The sequence below is a fragment of the Panulirus ornatus genome, chromosome 66 (genome assembly GCF_036320965.1).
Source record: "Panulirus ornatus isolate Po-2019 chromosome 66, ASM3632096v1, whole genome shotgun sequence".
NCBI classification, from domain to species: domain Eukaryota; kingdom Metazoa; phylum Arthropoda; class Malacostraca; order Decapoda; family Palinuridae; genus Panulirus; species Panulirus ornatus.
The window spans coordinates 19,260,778-19,278,277 of NC_092289.1; the positions used below are offsets into that span (position 1 = coordinate 19,260,778).

The 17,500-nt window shown below is 51.0% G+C and overlaps 1 protein-coding gene across 9 annotated transcripts in view; it reads left to right on the forward strand.

Annotated features, from left to right (window-relative positions):
- LOC139746895 (uncharacterized) overlaps positions 1-17,500 on the forward strand; it is a 589,528-nt gene that overhangs the window by 223,404 nt on the left and 348,624 nt on the right. Inside the window, exon 1 of one of the 9 annotated variants that reach the window (XM_071658568.1) lies at positions 9,571-10,813. The exons of the other annotated variants lie outside the window; for them this stretch is intronic. Coding sequence (XP_071514669.1) covers positions 10,792-10,813 — 22 coding nt within the window. The 5' untranslated portion in view covers positions 9,571-10,791. Of the gene's footprint in view, positions 1-9,570; positions 10,814-17,500 lie in introns of those variants that run through there. 9 annotated transcript variants of the gene reach the window in all.

Consider the following 17,500-nt stretch of genomic DNA (forward strand, 5'->3'; position numbering starts at 1 on the left):
TAACATCTACAAAAACTCCATTGAAAGGAAAGGAGATTGGAAGCTGTATATATATATATTTTTCTTTTTTGGGGGTGGTGGGAGTTTGGGGGCTGGGGCTGGACGTGGCTAAGCAATGGAGGAAGTAAACCCTTAAAATTTTACAGGACACAATAACAAAGACCCCATCCATGAAAAGGAATAATGCTAAAGGTTAAAAGAGGAAAATGGATTATAAGCCTATTAGCTAAACAGGAGAGTCGAACTGGTCGCAAATGGAGCATGTTTCAGGGATGCTACAGGAAACAGTATTGCCCTCCTCTCCCCCCACACCCAGATACTCCCTGTGGGAAAGACCTCAGACGTCGCTAGGAAGAGAGAGAGTTAGTGTTCCGCAGAGGACACGAGCGTAAATACGCAATGGACCTAAAGAAAGAAGACGAAGGAGTGAAAGAAAATGCAGGACGTGTCGTGCTTTGCGAAGGGAGACAGAAGAAACCTCTGGTGGAAATTAGATGATGATGATATTTGAGCAAGTAGTCAAGGAGCGTTTTAATTTCAGCGTTGAAATGTATGGGCAACTTGAGAAGGTGGAAGATGTGGCAGTTAACGCTAATGAGAAAATTCAGGTTCTTCGAATGATAATGATAAAGATGATTGATGATTCTATTATATCATTGATATCATTGTTTTCATTATTATTATTATCATCCATTATCATTATTATAATTGTTATGACATCTCACTCAATAACTTTACATCTTTCCTTCATCAATTACATCCGTCATTAATTACATCCTTCATCAATTACATCCTCATTAATTACATCCTTCATCAATTACATCCTCATTAATTACATCCTTCATCAATTACATCCTCATTAATTACATCCTCATTAATTACATCCTTCATCAATTACATCCTCATTAATTACATCCTTCATTAATTACATCCTTCATCAATTACATCCGTCATTAATTACATGGTTTCTCCCACATGTCTTCGTACCTCCGCTTCACCGAATTACCTTATCCAATCTGAGGTCCACGGGTTCGAAGTACACACCCGCTGTGTGAGTACTCGAACCCGTGTTCTCTTGTTACGACGTGTGTGTGTTGTGTGTGTGTGTGAGGAACAAGGACGCCCGCCACCGCCACGCCACACGTCTCTGAGTCCGTGGGGCCCTGCCAAGGGAGGGCCAGTCCCAAGGGCGTGTACCCGCTAGACGAGAGGATGAGGAGGAGAGAGATGATGAGAGAGAGAGTGGATGGAGAAGAAGAGAGGAATGGAGAGAGGGGTTAAATAAAATCGTTTTACAGTATCTCTGCCAAAGCTGAAGGGGTAGAAGATTGTGTATGTGACCATGACCGTCCCCCAGCACATGCGCTTCCCGCACACCTATCCCCGGACAGTACTTCTACTTCCCTGAAGCACTTACAACCTCACGAAGTACTTCTACTTCCCTGAAGCACTTACAACCTCACGAAGTACTTCTACTTCCCTGAAGCATTTACAATCTCCCATTCCTTCCCTCTTTACCATCCTTTTCCCCTTAACCCCACTTCAAGACACTTCCACCCTTCCTCTCCCATGCACCACTCACCCTTCATGGGTGAATGGTGCCTGAGGGAGGAAGTACTTACCCCAGCAACGCTTTACCCCAAAGTACTTACCCCAGGAGGCTTACCCCACAAGGCATTCTACCCCAGAGAATCACTTCCCTCAACCTCCCCATCTCCTCCTCCTCCTCCGCCCTCCTCCTCTCCCATGGTGGCAGGGGTGTTGGGAGAGTGTTGGTGGCAGGGGTGTTAGGAGGGTTGTTGGTGGCAGGGGTGTTGAGAGAGTGTTGGTGGCAGGGGTGTTGAGAGAGTGTTGGTAGCAGGGGTGTTAGGAGAGTGTTGGTGGTAGGGGTGTTGAGAGAGTGTTGGTAGCAGGGGTGTTAGGAGAGTGTTGGTGGTAGGGGTGTTGAGAGAGTGTTGGTAGCAGGGGTGTTAGGAGAGTGTTGGTGGCAGGGGTGTTAGGAGAGTGTTGGTGGCAGGGGTGTTAGGAGAGTGTTGGTGGCAGGGGTGTTGAGAGAGTGTTGGTAGCAGGGGTGTTAGGAGAGTGTTGGTGGTAGGGGTGTTGAGAGAGTGTTGGTAGCAGGGGTGTTAGGAGAGTGTTGGTGGCAGGGGTGTTGAGAGAGTGTTGGTAGCAGGGGTGTTAGGAGAGTGTTGGTGGTAGGGGTGTTTGGAGAGTGTTGGTGGTAGAGGTGTTGAGAGAGTGTTGGTGACAGGGGTGTTGGGAGAGAGTGTTGGTAGCAGGGGTGTTAGGAGAGTGTTGGTGGTAGAGGTGTTGAGAGAGTGTTGGTAGCAGGGGTGTTAGGAGAGTGTTGGTGGTAGAGGTGTTGAGAGAGTGTTGGTGGCAGGGGTGTTAGGAGAGTGTTGGTGGCAGGGGTGGTAGGAGGGTGTTGGTGGCAGGGGTGGTAGGAGGGTGTTGGTGGCAGGGGTGTTTGGAGAGTGTTGGTGGCAGGGGTGTTAGGAGGGTGTTGGTGGCAGGGGTGGTAGGAGGGTGTTGGTGGCAGGGGTGTTTGGAGAGTGTTGGTGGCAGGGGTGTTAGGAGAGTGTTGGTGGCAGGGGTGGTAGGAGGGGGGAGGGAGGGCTGGTTTTCAGGCGCCATGATAAATGAGGCAGCGTTCACCTGGGCCAAAACAAATGAGCATCATTCGTCCGGGCTTGCAGGTGACTAAGACGGAGGAGGATCGTACATAACGGGGTTTACCGCCCACAACTCCAAATAAGACCCTTAAACGTGGGTGGGTGGTTGGGGAGGAGGGAGAAGGTTTTGCCCAGCTCGACGTAAAGAAACATAAACGCCCAGGGTTCGACTCCCCGAGGGTGTGTGTGTGTGTGGATGATGCATTTGTGACATCTTTCGTATTCTGGAGACGAAGGGATCAAGGTGTAATGATATCGGAACCTCAATCGCGACGTTCGTGCGGTTGATAAAGCTGGTTTATGAGTTTATGAATGAATGGCGTAAAAACGCGTCAAGACTTCAACAACAGTGGGGATTAGTTTCAGCTGCTGGCGTAAAATGCGTAAAATACACCAGCAGGGGAGGTCAGTTTCAGCTGCCTCTCTCTCTCTGGTGCACCTCGACCCGCCTCTCATAGACAGAAAGGTTGTAGGAAGACAGAGAGACGGGAGCAAGGGACAGAATCCGACAGCTTAGCTGGAGGAGAAGAGGAGGAAGGGAGGGAGGGAAGAAGAGGTTATCGTAACAGCCAATTTGCAAACGATGTCTGCCTGGCAGTCAAGGTCACGCTTGTTTACAGTGTCGGTAAATGTGTGATTCAGTAGGGTCTCTCGAACTGGACCCCAACCTCACAGAAAGACGTGTTAAGTGGCCTTCTTTTTTTTTTCACCTCAAGATGTACTTCATAAAAGACATGCGATGGTTAGTCTTTACGTAATTATGGGAAAAAATGAAGGTATGTAGAGTCATGTTTACAGAGAGAGAGAGAGAGAGAGAGAGAGAGAGAGAGAGAGAGAGAGAGAGGACAGCAATATGAAACAAGACACGTTCCTTCCCCAGACAAATGACAGACGATTCATTCTTGGAAGGCATCTTAAGAGAAAATAAAAACTACACAGTGATTGTTTTCTCGGTTTAAAAGAAAGAATATAATTCTACGTAAAGTAGGACTTTTAAAACCCGATGAATTCGTAAAGGTAAACGTCTTAAAGTGGGTCAGCTCCCCTTAAAGAAAGCCTTCATAGTGGCTTCGTCGTCTGTCCTAAAAGATATATCTTAATCATCTCTACGATATTAACTCTGTCGAAAGGAGAATGGAGACACTGAGGCATCCCGCCAAAAAATTGTGTCCTTTTCCGCGCGCTTCCCGCCCGAGGGGAAGGGATACAGCCAGCGTCGCAAGGAGTTTATTGGCTTGTGAAACAAATGAATATCGCTGGTGGACGACGCCAGCGAGACAGAAGACGATCGCTCACCCCGGCAGCTCCTCCGGAGTGAAGTCCTCACAAGGGCTTAGAGTAAGCAAAACACACACACACACACACACACACACACACACACACGCAAGCAAGCACGCATGCACGAGGGGCGTATGTAAAGAGTTGGCTTCCCATGATAAACAGGTGAAGGAGCATTTCCTCAGGGTTCCCGCCACTTCAGAGACAAATGAAGAGCCCTTAGCGCCGGGTTCCTCAGGTGGTCGACGCGAGTGGATCTTCCCGCCAAGGTTTAAGTGGCGGCCATTTTGTATTCTCTCCAACGCCCTGTGTTGGCTCAGCCGGGGTAAGTTAGCTGAAGGAGGAGAGAATTCAATTTATTCCACCTACAAACAAGTATTACACCCCTGGATGACAAGAGCGCAACTGCGTCTTTATTCTTTAGGTTTAGATCGTTTGTGGGTCATGGGAAAGGTGATTTCGTACCTTTTCCCGTCCGGGATAGATAGTTTCACATCCCACTCTAATAGGATCGTCTTTAGATAACGGAGATAAAAGACGATCAGATTGGAGGTGACTCTGTTTATGTCATTGCTAAGTTCAGCTCAAGTAATATCGAAGTTATTAACCTTTTTTTCCTTTCCCTCCACAAAGTCTTACTTGGAGAAACAGACTCAATTAGGAGCGTCATTATACGCGAGCGAATGTAGTGTGTCCCCACTCAGCACTGCCATTTGCCTTGCACCATTAACCTCATCTTCACTACGCCCTCGACACACGCATCTTCACGACACATCTTCACTACACATCTTCACTACACTCCCAGCGCCAACGGTTGGGTCTAAGGCCATCTTTACTATACACTCGACTAAGCCATCTTCACTACGCGTTCTTCACCACACAACACCACTGACTTCTGACCTAAGCCCTGTGGGGAGGTCAGGTCAGAAGCCCCTGGTTTAGTGAGAATGCGTTTGACCTGACCCTCGTAATGATCAAGGCAAACGTATCATCAGCAAACAAGGTTAGATTGTTGAGTGGTGAAAAGGATGAAAAAGAAACCAAGGTAATGTTTCTCTTCTTGAAGGGAGATAAAAGTCAATTGATTTACAAGATTAAACACCTAAACACACACACACCCCACACACACACACACACACACACACACACAAGCAGGAGTTACCCCCGACACCCCCAAACACACCCCGCCCTTCCTCCTCCCGCTCCCTCTCCTTAAGAGTTAATCATCCAATCAGCGTAAACTTTGCTGGGGATGAGCCAATGATCTTCGGCCACCGTGAGTCTGTCTCCCCTGTCATTCCACTCCCCCCCTCAACCACCCCCCCCCCACGCCAAGGATGAGCCGATTGGGAGTAAATCGTCCGGCAATTAAGCCCCACCCCCACTCCTCCTCCCTCTCCTCCCCCTCCTCCTCCTCCTCCCCCTCCTCCTCCTCCTCCTCCCCCTCCTCCTCCTCCTCCTCCTCCTCCTGCTCCTCCTCCTGAGGACCTGATAGTTATTTATATTCTTCTCTCACCAGCGCCTCTAGCTAGAGTGGGTGACCTATCGTGATGGTAGAGCTAGATCTAGCGTTGTATGATAGATCTAGCGGTTTATGATAGATCTAGCGTTGTATGATAGATCTAGCGTTGTATGATAGATCTAGCGGTGTATGATAGATCTAGCGCTGTATGATAGATCTAGCGTTGTATGATAGATCTAGCGTTGTATGATAGATCTAGCGGTGTATTACAGATCTAGCTGGATATTATAGATCTAGCGTTGTATGATAGATCTAGCGGTGTATCATAGACCCAGCGTTGTATTGTAGATCTAGCGTTGTACGATAGATCTAGCGGTGTATTACAGATCTAGCGGTAATGCTGTGGCTTTCCGCAGCAGCTCTCGTTGTTTTCCTTCTGTGACCTTCCCCTAGCTGTCGAATTTGAGGGTGATTATTGAGGTAGTCTCACAGGAAAGGCTTAGATTAAGGACAATGGTCCTAGTCTTACAGGAAAGGCATTAAGGACAATGGTCCTTTACGTTAATAAGGGCACCATACCAGCTGAAGCCACCGTAAGTAAGGTAAGGTAAAGGCAAGGTCCCAAACCCAGCTGTGGTGGGGTAAGAAGACCTCCAAAACCATCGTAAGGTAAGGAAAGGTCCCAGATGTAGATGTCCCTCGAAACCACCCATCTCTCTCTCTCTCTCTCTCTCTCTCTCTCTCTCTCTCTCTCTCTCTCTCTCTCTCTCTCTCTCTCTCTCTCTCTCTCTCTCTCTCTCACACACACACACACACACACACACACACACACACACACACACACACACACACAAGCATAAGAAATCGTGAAAGGGTATTACAAGAAAAGGGAAAGCCAATTAACGGGGCCATTTCTCCTCCCAGAGTCTCCTTTCACTTCTTAGGTTTCATCTCTCTCTCTCTCTCTCTCTCTCTCTCTCTCTCTCTCTCTCTCTCTCTCTCTCTCTCTCTCTCTCTCTCGGCGCTTGTCAATAGCCTGTTTGTCTGGCTAGAAACTTTCAGGACAGACAAACTAATTAGTGTCTGTGCAGGTAATCGTCACATATTAGTCTTGCCCCGAGGGAGGGAGGGAGGGCAGGGGGAGGGTAGGGGCTGGATAAAAGGGTTGGGGGGAGGGGGGAGGGGGAGAGGGAGGGGGAGAAAAGGGTTGGGGGGAGGGGGGAGGGGAGAGGGAGGGGAAGGTGAGGGGGGGGGGGAACACGTAGATACAAACACCGTCTCATCTCCTTTTGGAAAAAAAAAAAAAAAGTTTGGTTGCCATTGACGAGGGGAGAAGTTTTCGAAACACACCTCCTCCCCTCGCACCCCTCTCAGCTGCCCCCCCCCCCCCCTTTTGATATCACTCGGTCCTCACTAATATCTCCTTAGAAGTATTTGGAGAGAGAGAGAGAGAGAGAGAGAGAGAGAGAGAGAGAGAGAGAGAGAGAGAGAGAGAGAAGAGATAAGAGAAGAGAAGAGAAGAGAGAGGTGGGTTTGTGAGACAAGAGAGGAAATCCTGTACAGGATAGGAGAAAAAAAAATAATGGCAAAGGTATTGATAGAAAAAAAAAAATCTTGGGGTTTCATATCCGGTGGCTGCCATATCTCTTGTTCGTTCCTTATCTTCTTCATCTGATTCAAACATTTTATAGACGTTTTTTTTTTTTTTAAACGTGTTTCCTCCCCCTGCCATTCTTTATCTATTCCCCCCCACCCCCATTTTATTTTTTTCTTTAAGCAATTTTTTTTTCATCTATCTCTCTGTCATCCGGTCGTGTGTTTTGTGGTCTATGGAGCCATGTGGGTTTTGGGATAGAAGTTATGTTGAGAGTCTGGCCCTATATGTATATAGAGTTAGTGGCTCTAAGGCCACCATCACAAGAGGAGCAAGTCGTCTCTCCCTCCCCTCCTCCCGCATCCTCTGTGCCACAGAACTGACCCCACCAACATGCAGGGTTCCAGAGCTCCGGGATGTGCCTAAGTTCGAAAGCCTCTCTTCGTCCGGGAAGTTCAATGTTCAGCCTACTCTAAGATGAGGATGGGTGGATGGGGGAGGGGGGGGTAGGGTGTTTGTCAGTCTGTCTGTGGTTCGTTTCCTCCCCCCTTAACTCCCCCTGAGGCAAGTCAGGGGTGGAGGGTAACGCTGATGTCTGTGGAGGTGGGGTGAGGAGGTGGGGTGAGGAGGTGGGGTGAGGAGGTGGAGTGAGGAGGTGGGGTGGGTTGTTTCCCAGTCTCGAGAAAGGGGGGATGGTGATGTCTTGTGGTGTGTGTGTGTGTGTGTGTGTGTGTGTGTGTGTGTGTGTGTGTGTGTGTCTATGCCTTAGCAGTCTTCAGGGGGGGTGGGGAGAGCAGCTTGATGCTAGGCACCCCGTCGTCGGAGCCGGAGCACCAGCCTCCTCCTTGGACGACAGTCGGGAGGGGAAGGGAGGGAGAGAGAGCAGGTGGCGTCAGCAGGGGAGATAGATGGTTGCAGGCAGCCGGGCAGGCAGGTAAGCAGATGGTGCCAGCTTGAGGCAGATGGTGGAGGAATGTCGAGGTTGTGCGAGGTGGTGGTGGGGTGGGGAGGGGACAGGTGAGGGAGGGGGGAGGGGCATTGTGGAACAGATGGTGGAGACAGCTGGCTCATGCCCAGGACCATCTGTACTACTCCTCCTTTCCCCCTCTCTCTATCTCTGTCTTTCCCTCACCTCGTTCTCGTCTCCTTATCCAATCGTCGGAGCCTTCCCTCCTCCTCCTCCTCCTCTTCCTCCTGCTCCTAATTCTCCTCCTCCTCCTCCTCCTCCTCCTCCTCCTCCTCCTCCTCCTCGTCTACACGACTGCTTTCTGGGGTCGCCGTCGCGGTCGTCGCCGCCTCCGTCAGCGGTGTAATCCGATGGCGTCGTCGGGTCGTGTTTGGGGGCCGAAATAGATCACCTCCCCTCCTGCAGCTGGCAGGTCGGAAAGAGCGCGCGCGCGGCTGCTCGTGCCGTAGACGTTCCGGTCAGCTGTAAACGTCGTGAGCAGCTGCAGACATTCCGAGTGGTTTGTTGCCATCTTAACCACCCGCCCGCCCGTCGCGGGCGGGCGGGCGGGCGGGCCGCCCCCCTTGAGACAGCCTCGTCGCCCCGTTGTCTGTCTGGCCGAGGGTAACTCGTCCCTCACGGACCTCCGGAGACTGTCACGGACCTCCCAGAGAACCTTTTCGAGGACGCGATGACACTCCACCACGAAGGGCTTTGACAAGGGACGCCACCTGAGAGCTAGTCTTTTTGAACCCCACCGTGTCGAGAGGGCTGATTAGTCGGGACCGGGGGCCCCTCTCGGTGTCAGAGGGGGCGGCCCCTCGGGGCGGGGCGGGGGGAAAAGAACCCCCTTGCCAGAGTCCACAACAAAGCTAAATGCGAGTTGACTTGAGCCCATGTTAGTGTATTGACTCAGAGGCCTGGCACGCCACGCTCGCCTGGTCACAGGAGGAGCATCTCCTTGTGTCGACAGCCAGACACCACTGACCCACCTGACGCCGTCCCCCCCCCACCTCCCTCCCCCCAATCCCCCCCACTCAACTCTCCTCGCCACCCCACCCTTCCATCCCTCTCCGCCCACCCACTGTAATACTCAGACTTCAAAAACACACAGACACACACACACGCACAGGCGAAGACGATTGCCAGCTGTGACTCCACCAAGTGGAGTATCGATTAGCCCGGTAGTGGATGGTGTTAGTGGTGGAGTGTTTTGGGGGGGGACTGGTGGACGCATGACAGGAAAGGGGGAGGCTCCTCCTCCTCCTTCTCCTCCTCCTCCTCCTCCTCCTCCTCCCTAGCCCAACCTCCCCGCCTCTCTCGACTGCTCCTCCCCTCCTCCTCTTCCTCCCCATCTCCCCCTCCCTCCCCTCCCCCGGCTCCCCCTCCCCCCCATCGGCGGCACTTGTAGTACTGTTAATCCACATAGATCCCCTCAGGCCTGGGGAAACTATGGCCCCCCATGTAACGAAAATAGACTCGTTGACACAAGATAGCCTGCGCAGAGGCAGAGGTTGCTGGGCTGCCTGGGTCCCCGAACTCACTGAGGGCACCAGTCAGTGGTCCTCAGCCCCTCGCTACCGTCGGCTCCGTGCGTGTCCGGACCAGCAAACCCCCGCCACCGACCCAGAGCCTCCCACCAAGCTGCTGCTCGCTCTCTCTCTCTCACCAAGCTGCTGCTGCTGCTGCTCTCACCAAACCTCCTCTCCCAAAGCTGCTCTCACAAGCCCGCCGCCACCGCCACAAGTCCCTCCTCCTCCTCCTCGTGCCCGTAAAGACCCGCACATATAATACATCAGCGAGGGTGGGGGGGTGTGTTTATTTCTGTGGTGTGAGAAGTGCGGTGGAGAGGTGGTGGAGGAGGAGGAGGAACAACACACACACACACACACACACACACACACACACACACACTCACCCCACCCACCACTCACCCCTCCTCCCCTCCTCTCCCCCAAAGGGCGACGGAGGCGACACCGTCCTCCTGTGACAGGGTTCCTCCTCCCTCCTTCATGGGCTGGTGTTTTATCGCCATGACACCCTCGCTATGGTGGCGGATTTGATTCTCCTTTTTTTTTTCTTCCCCCTCCTCCCTTCCCAGTGGCGGCTCACGCGGCGGGGTTAAAGTGGCAAGCGTGTTGACGTACCCCTTTGACAGCCCCAGTGTGTGTGTGTGTGTGTGGCACGCTCAGCCAGGGACGGAACTTTTATGGGAAAGATCAAGCATACGCGACTGGAACTTGAAATAGAGGGATTTCCACGAGTGATCGAGAGCTGAGCTGGTGGAAACTACGATGGCAGACGACGCGACGCCCCCCACAAAAAGTGAATAAGAAATTCAGCGAAGCTGTGGATTCTGTACGTGACGTGTGTTAGAAGGGACGACACAGTGCACGTATAGTGGAATGAGACAGTATATATTTTGGGTGGATTTCCAAACCTGTGGCTGTCGAGGTCAACTCCTGGACTGATTAAGTAACGAGTACACATCAACAAGTGACTTTGACCCGGGCTACCACCATCACCACAACAACCACGACCCGGCTACCACCATCAGCACTGTTACCACCACCGCTAACACCACCACCACGATCTAGCACGACTTACTACCACCAGTCCTTCTTCTCACTCCGAAGGTGAAGGCGGGCAACTAAGTACTCCTCCTGGGGCACCGTCGATAGCAAAAGGCTTCCCTCCAGCGGAGGTGGCGACGAAGAGGGCGTTAGCGTGCCACCACAGCTCCTGAAGAAGGGGCACTTATATACTTGTGGAGTTTCGTCTGTCAGGGGTACCCCATTGTGGTACCTGCCTCCTTTCGGGAGGGGAAACTCCATTCACTATGAACGGATACCAAATCCCAGGTACTGTAAAAGCTCCCAGTATGTACGATCGTTTGGTATTGTAAAGTGACGTACAATTTCCTGTGGGTTATATTATAATGTTGTGTCACATACCCTTCCGTTGATGGTGATTGACGTTTACATTCTGTTGAAACAGAGAGGTTATACCGTTGTCATCTGTTGACGTTGGTCGAGGTGTGGCTGTTAAACATCCTGTTGATTCAGATGCCCAGGGTACCTGAAGGCTGTGCTTGTATCGCGTAACTTTTGAATAGGTGGCATTCCTGTATCAGGCAGCTTTTGAGATGGTAGTGTTCCTGTATTTGACAACGACAGGGTCTTACAGAACTGGGTGGAATGTATGGTTACACGTCATTACAGTCATGGGGTACATACGGGGTTGTACTATTACAGTTTGTCGTGTATTGAAGCGACGTATCAAAGAATATGGAGATGTAAACATACGAATGTGAACCTCGATTTGAGAGGGACTTTCTACAGGTCCTGAAGTGTGTGATTCGTATCTGAGTCTTTGTACATATGTAGCCATTTATTAACTATTATCTGCAAGCTGTCGATGCATTTGACACCTGTCGTACCCTTATACACTTACCACCTGTTCATGTCCTCCTACAGTAACTGGCAGTGTGATCTTAATGCAGTTACTGACTGTTAGAGTTGACATATCTTTGTCATAACCCAGACCCCTCAAATAGTCAGAATCTCGTAATACATTTTGCTGTCTCTCGTTATCGTGACTACTAAGGGTCGTTCATCTGTAGAATTACTCTAGTGATGAATGAGATTATATGAATGACTGACGAATGAAATAGAAGCGTTTATACTATCATTCTCCCCTTACCCATTTCCATTCCCCCATATCTTTTGCCTGTCCCCTCCACCCCTCTCTCCTATCCCTGTCCCCTCTCCCATGTCGTCTGACATTCACCTCATCTGTCAAGCCACCATACCTGGACACCACCTGTCAAGCCACCATTCCTGGACACCACCTGTCAAGCCACCATACCTGCACACCACCTGTCAAGCCACCATCCCTGGACACCCCCTGTCATGCCACCATACCTGGACACCCCCTGTCAAGCCACCATACCTGGACACCACCTGTCAAGCCACCATTCCTGGACACCACCTGTCATGCCACCATACCTGGACACCACCTGTCAAGCCACCGTACTTGGACATTGCTCCACCTGTCAAGCTACCAAACGTGTCTATTTAAAACCCTACTCCAACTGCAACGCTGTCAAACTCTAAGCACCTGACAGACCCTGGGCACGCGAAGGCTGTCAACCCCCTTTACGAGTTTCCCCCCCCCCCTCCCCCCCTCGTGAACCCCGTGACGTCACGAGGTCTCGGAATGGTGTGTGGGTGGGTGGTTGGGCCCCCTTCCCCCCCAGTTCCTTAATGAGTTTACCCACGCCACGACGAAACTGTAAACCACCGTAAACTCCGCCAACAGCCGAAGGATACTAAATTACTAGCCATTTAGATTCACCTGTGTGGTCTGGCGCATGCTAGGCAGGGTTACGCCACCCGCCTCGAGGGTGGGCCGCCAGCTGTGTTGCAGCAGCTGTGTTGGACCAGCTGTGATGGATGAGCTGTGTTAGAACAGCTGTGATGGATCTTCTGTGTTGAACCAGCTGTGATGGACGAGTTGTGTTGTATTAACTGCGTTGTACCAGCTGTGATGGATGAGCTGTGTTGGAACAGTTGTGATGGATCAGCTGTGTTGGACCAGCTTTGATGAATTCACCCTTGGTGGATCGCCTGCGGTGGACCAGCTGTGTTGAATCAGCTGCTGCTCTGCTGTGTGTGTGTGTGTGTGTGTGTGTGTGTGTGTGTGTGTGTGTGCGTGTGTGTGTGTGTGATCCAAACCGGGCCCCCCCCCCCCTCATCGCTCCCTCACATCCCCCCGACCCACTAAACTGTAGAAACTTATCTCTTGATTGGTCGAGGTGTCGAACGCCCTCACCGCACCATTGCTCGAGCAGGGGCGTCGAGTGCTTGTGAGGGAAGGAGGGGGAGGGAGGGGAAGGGGGAGGGGGAGGAGGTGGAGGTGGTGGTGTCGCCGGGGAATGCATTAAGAGCGTCGAATCAGATGGGGGCTTTTGGGTGATGGACATTGTCTGTTGCGTTCTAATGGGGCAGCGGTGTTTGCGAGGGGTGGGGGGGGTTTATGGGGGGGTTGGGTAAGGGAGGGGTGACGGGAGGGGAGGGGGAGGCTTGGGTTGTGTGTGCGGGGGGGGCGAGGAGGGGGAAGTGAGGTTGGGGGGGCTGCTGCTGCTCTTTTAGAAGGGGGGAGGGGGGGGGAAGGAAGGGCGCGCGGGGGGGATTAAAGTTATATACTTCTCTTGAACCTTCTGTTCCCTCCTCTCAACGCCGTCTCCATCACCGTCGTCCTTAGTCTCCCTCTCTCTCTCCACCACACCATTCTCTCCAACACAGTCTCCACTGTGTTCTCTCTCCACCACACACTCTCTCCACCATACTCCATCCACGGCAGAATCTCCGCGTTCTTTCTCTCCAGCACTTGCTCAGTCAACTCTCCACCACACTCTAACCTCACCACGATCTCTCCACCACACCCCACACTATATTCTCTACAACACACTCTCTCCAACACACTGTCTTCACCACATTCTCTCCACCATCCTTTCTCCACCATAGTCAACTATATTCTCTCCAGCACACACTCTCCAACATCCTCTCTCCAACATACTCTCCCACCTCACTGTCTTCGACACGCATTCTCCAACACGCCTACGCTTCAACACACACACACACACACACACAAACACACACACACACACACACCAATACGCTATCTCCAACACTCTCTCCCAAAAATACCGTACAACACGTTCTCTCCAACACCCTTTCTCCAACATACTCTTTCTCCAACACTCCTGCAATCTCTCTCACCCAACACACACACATACACACACACAGACACTCTCCTTAATATCCTCACCACCAGTCTTTCCTCTCACACTTGCGTAATTGAAATGTTTTTTTTTTAAGTCAGTTGTACAGAGAGAGAGAGAGAGAGAGAGAGAGAGAGAGAGAGAGAGAGAGAGAGAGAGAGAGATGAGGACATACATGAAATACAACTTCCTGGATGAGAGTTTCCAGCGTGATATACCAAATAAAAGATACAGTCGCGGTGCCTTTATTATTTATACAGACGAGAGACATTACCTGTATGTACAGGGCCAGTACAGAGGGACGGCTCTCTCACTGTAGACCTGTACATGGTCTTGTGGATCGTAGATGTGTACAGGGTAGGTGGAGGAAGGGTAGTGGATCCTGTAGAAAAACATAAGAGTCACTGTAGATGTACTGATTCGAAGGCCAAAGACGAAGGCCATGAGGAGGAATGAGGAGGAGAATGAGGAGGTAGGAGAAGGAAGGGAGGTTATTTCTATGGACTCATTTAGGAGGGAGTATGAGGGGAGAGAAGAATCATACTGGGTATATGAGGGTACACTGGCGCGTACGACTATGAGGGGATAATGAGAGTACCAGGAAAGTCTATATATGAGGGAGAATATGACGAGAATGTGTTGGAGGGAGGAGAGGACCGTGGTGATGAGGTTATGAGGGAATCTGACGGTTATGAGAGGATTATTGGGTTACTAATACGGGATCATAAAGGAAAACATGAATGGCCATGAGGCATTCATGAGAAGGTCATTAAGGAGGCATAAAATGGAGCATAATGGCGACCAGGGAAGCAAGATGAGGGAGGGGATCATGCGAATGCTCTAAATGAGACCATTGGGGCGTCGTGACACGATCATGAGGGGGAAGCAGAGAAGGGGCCTTTAAAGGGTACAGCTGCGTCTCACTGTTCATGACCTAACCTTCTCATTAACCCCTCATACCACACTCCACCCTATTCCTCACAAGCCCCTCATACCACGCTACCCTTTTCCTCACAACCCCTCATACCACACTACCCTCTTCTTCACAGCCCCTCATACCACACTACCCTCTTCTTCACCACCCATCATACCACACTTCCCTATTCCTCACAACACCCCTTCCCCCTCACTAACCCCTCACACGTTACCCTCTACGAATGGAAACATGAGAGAACTCCCAGCCACACAAGTAGTCACTAGACACGAAAATTCAGATTCAGTGGAGTCCGGCTCCCGTCTGCCGTCTCTGGGATCCACTGGACGTTCTACCTCCAACAATATGACAACATCAACATTAAACATCTCAAGACATTTTGACTTTGAGAATCAGGCTCGTCTCGACCAGTGACCAAAGACTCGGATCAAGATTCGTCACTTGAAAACCATCACATCAACATAAAACGAGGAACAAGGAACAGAACACAGACTATAATAAAATGCTGTTGGTGGCGCATTGGAAAAGGCCCCACTCGCCATTTTGCAAAGGGAACGAAACACTGGAGAGCGAGCAGTCGTCGCTGCAGACACAGTTCGATAACATGCCGAAAAGATGTGATCTGTCATCTGTCTATCTATCCAGCGCACTGCCGGTACGTACGGAGGCATAGGGCAGGTATCAAGCCACGGACCTGATCCTAATGAGAGAGAGACAGATAGATAGATAGATAGATAGAGAGAGAGAGAGAGAGAGAGAGAGAGAGAGAGAGAAAGAGAGAGAGAGAGAGAGATGCGTCTAATGTCGGGTGACTTCGCCTGTCCGGGAATACGACAAAGGAACTGATTGATCTGTTGGATATTAAGGGATGGTTCACCGCGAGCACGCAGAAGCAGAAGGCAGTTCACGACGCCGTTGGCTTGGCAAGTCTTGTTCTAAAAAACCCCCCACCTTACCATGCTCCTGCCCGGAGTACAGTGCTGCCGACACCACCACCACCATCATCCAGGACCGGAGAGGGTGTCTCCGAGCGAGATAATGTCATAAAAGTCAGCCACCAGGCGCAGGAATCCAGTTAAAACGTGAGTTATATGTCGGGTCGGACGGCCACTGAAAGTCCCCTGTTCATTAGAACGTCGACGCGAGAGAGAGAGACACATCAAAATGGAGATGTGGACAATGCCGGGAAGACCTGATATGCTTAGCTCGCATATGAGGAGGAGGAGGAGGAGGAGGAGGAGGAGGAGGAAGAGGAAGAGGATCATCCTCCCTCGCTGGCGTGGGAGACTGAGCTGTTCGTGCAAGTAAGATGCAGTGAGTGAAGAGATGTGAGGTGCTAACGTAGGAGACATTAGGTAGAACAGTAGTTCACTATCCGGAGCTGACGTGTCGTTGCCATTCACTACCTTGCGCAGGTAAAAGAGAGACCATCAGAAGAAGACCCCCCCGAAGAGGGGCGTGCACAGGCTCCTCAAGGATAGGCGCCCAAGCTGGGCAGTGCATGTGGCAGACGCAGACCCGCAGCATCGAACAACCTGGTGGACCAGACCAGACCCCCTCTCACAAGGGGAGCTTGCTCACCTCCTCCTCCTCCTCCTCCTCCCCAGAAAAAAAGATAAATGGAGTTAAATGAAGTACATACGTCTCTCTCTCTCTCTCTCTCTCTCTCTCTCTCTCTCTCTCTCTCTCTCTCTCTCTCTCTCTCTCTCTCTCAATCTTTCCTCCCGCCTCCGTCACAACTCTCACTGCCGACAATTACACACTCCTGCAACAGTTTGATTGGTCCTGCAACACTTGCTTTGTTGCACGGGCGGCGTCGCGGCCTCCACGTCGAACGCTCCGCCAGGGGGGCAAGGCCAGGCAGGGCATGGGCCGTCGTCCTCATGGCTCGCTCGCTTGTTAAGAGGAGGCAATTTCTCTGTCCGTGACTGACGGTTGTTCCCCCCCCCCTCACTTGGCTCATCCATCCGTCACCCGTCTCCCATCATTCAACACCCTCTTGCCCGTCACCCATCGTCTGCCCCCAATACATCATCATCCACGAACCTATCTTCATCCTCCTCCTCCTCCTCCTCCCCGCTTCATCCTTCCGTCACCCGTCGGACACTGTGATGGTAGGGGGGGACCCATGTGATAGTGAGGGGGGGACACATGGGGACCCATGTGATAGTGAGGGGGGGACACCTGGGGACCCATGTTATAGTGAATGGGACACCTGGCTTACCCATGTGACACCATCAACGGGAGATCCACGTCCATTTTACTCACCCCTTCAGGTGTAAAGTCCCCTCTTACAAACATTTACAATTTACACGTCTTTAGAAAGAAATCGACAGCTCCCATGCACTCGTTTACAAACTTGTTACAAACGGTATAATAACAGCGACGAAGTAACACCTTTTTGGCGTAGGTAACACAAGGATAACGGCAGTGCCAGGGGGACTTTATAACGTTACCCCTAATCTTATAACGTTACCCCTAATCTTATAACGTTACCCCTAATCTTATAACGTTACCCCTAATCTTATAACGTTACCCCTAATCTTATAACGTTACCCTAATCTTATAACGTTACCCTAATCTTATAACGTTACCCCTAATCTGTAAACGCCTTTTCGTGAAGTAGCTGTTTACAGAACTAGATTTACGTCATCTTAGAAATTTAGTTACAAATCAAAAGTCCTGTTGTATACAGAGACAAAATCATTATCCACTATTCAGTCAAAATCAAAGTCAAAGGCTCAGTGGAAAACAGGAACTTTATCATGTCAAAATCAAAGTTTAATGATAGGCCTCAGACACTTAGAAACATATATATATGCATCAAAA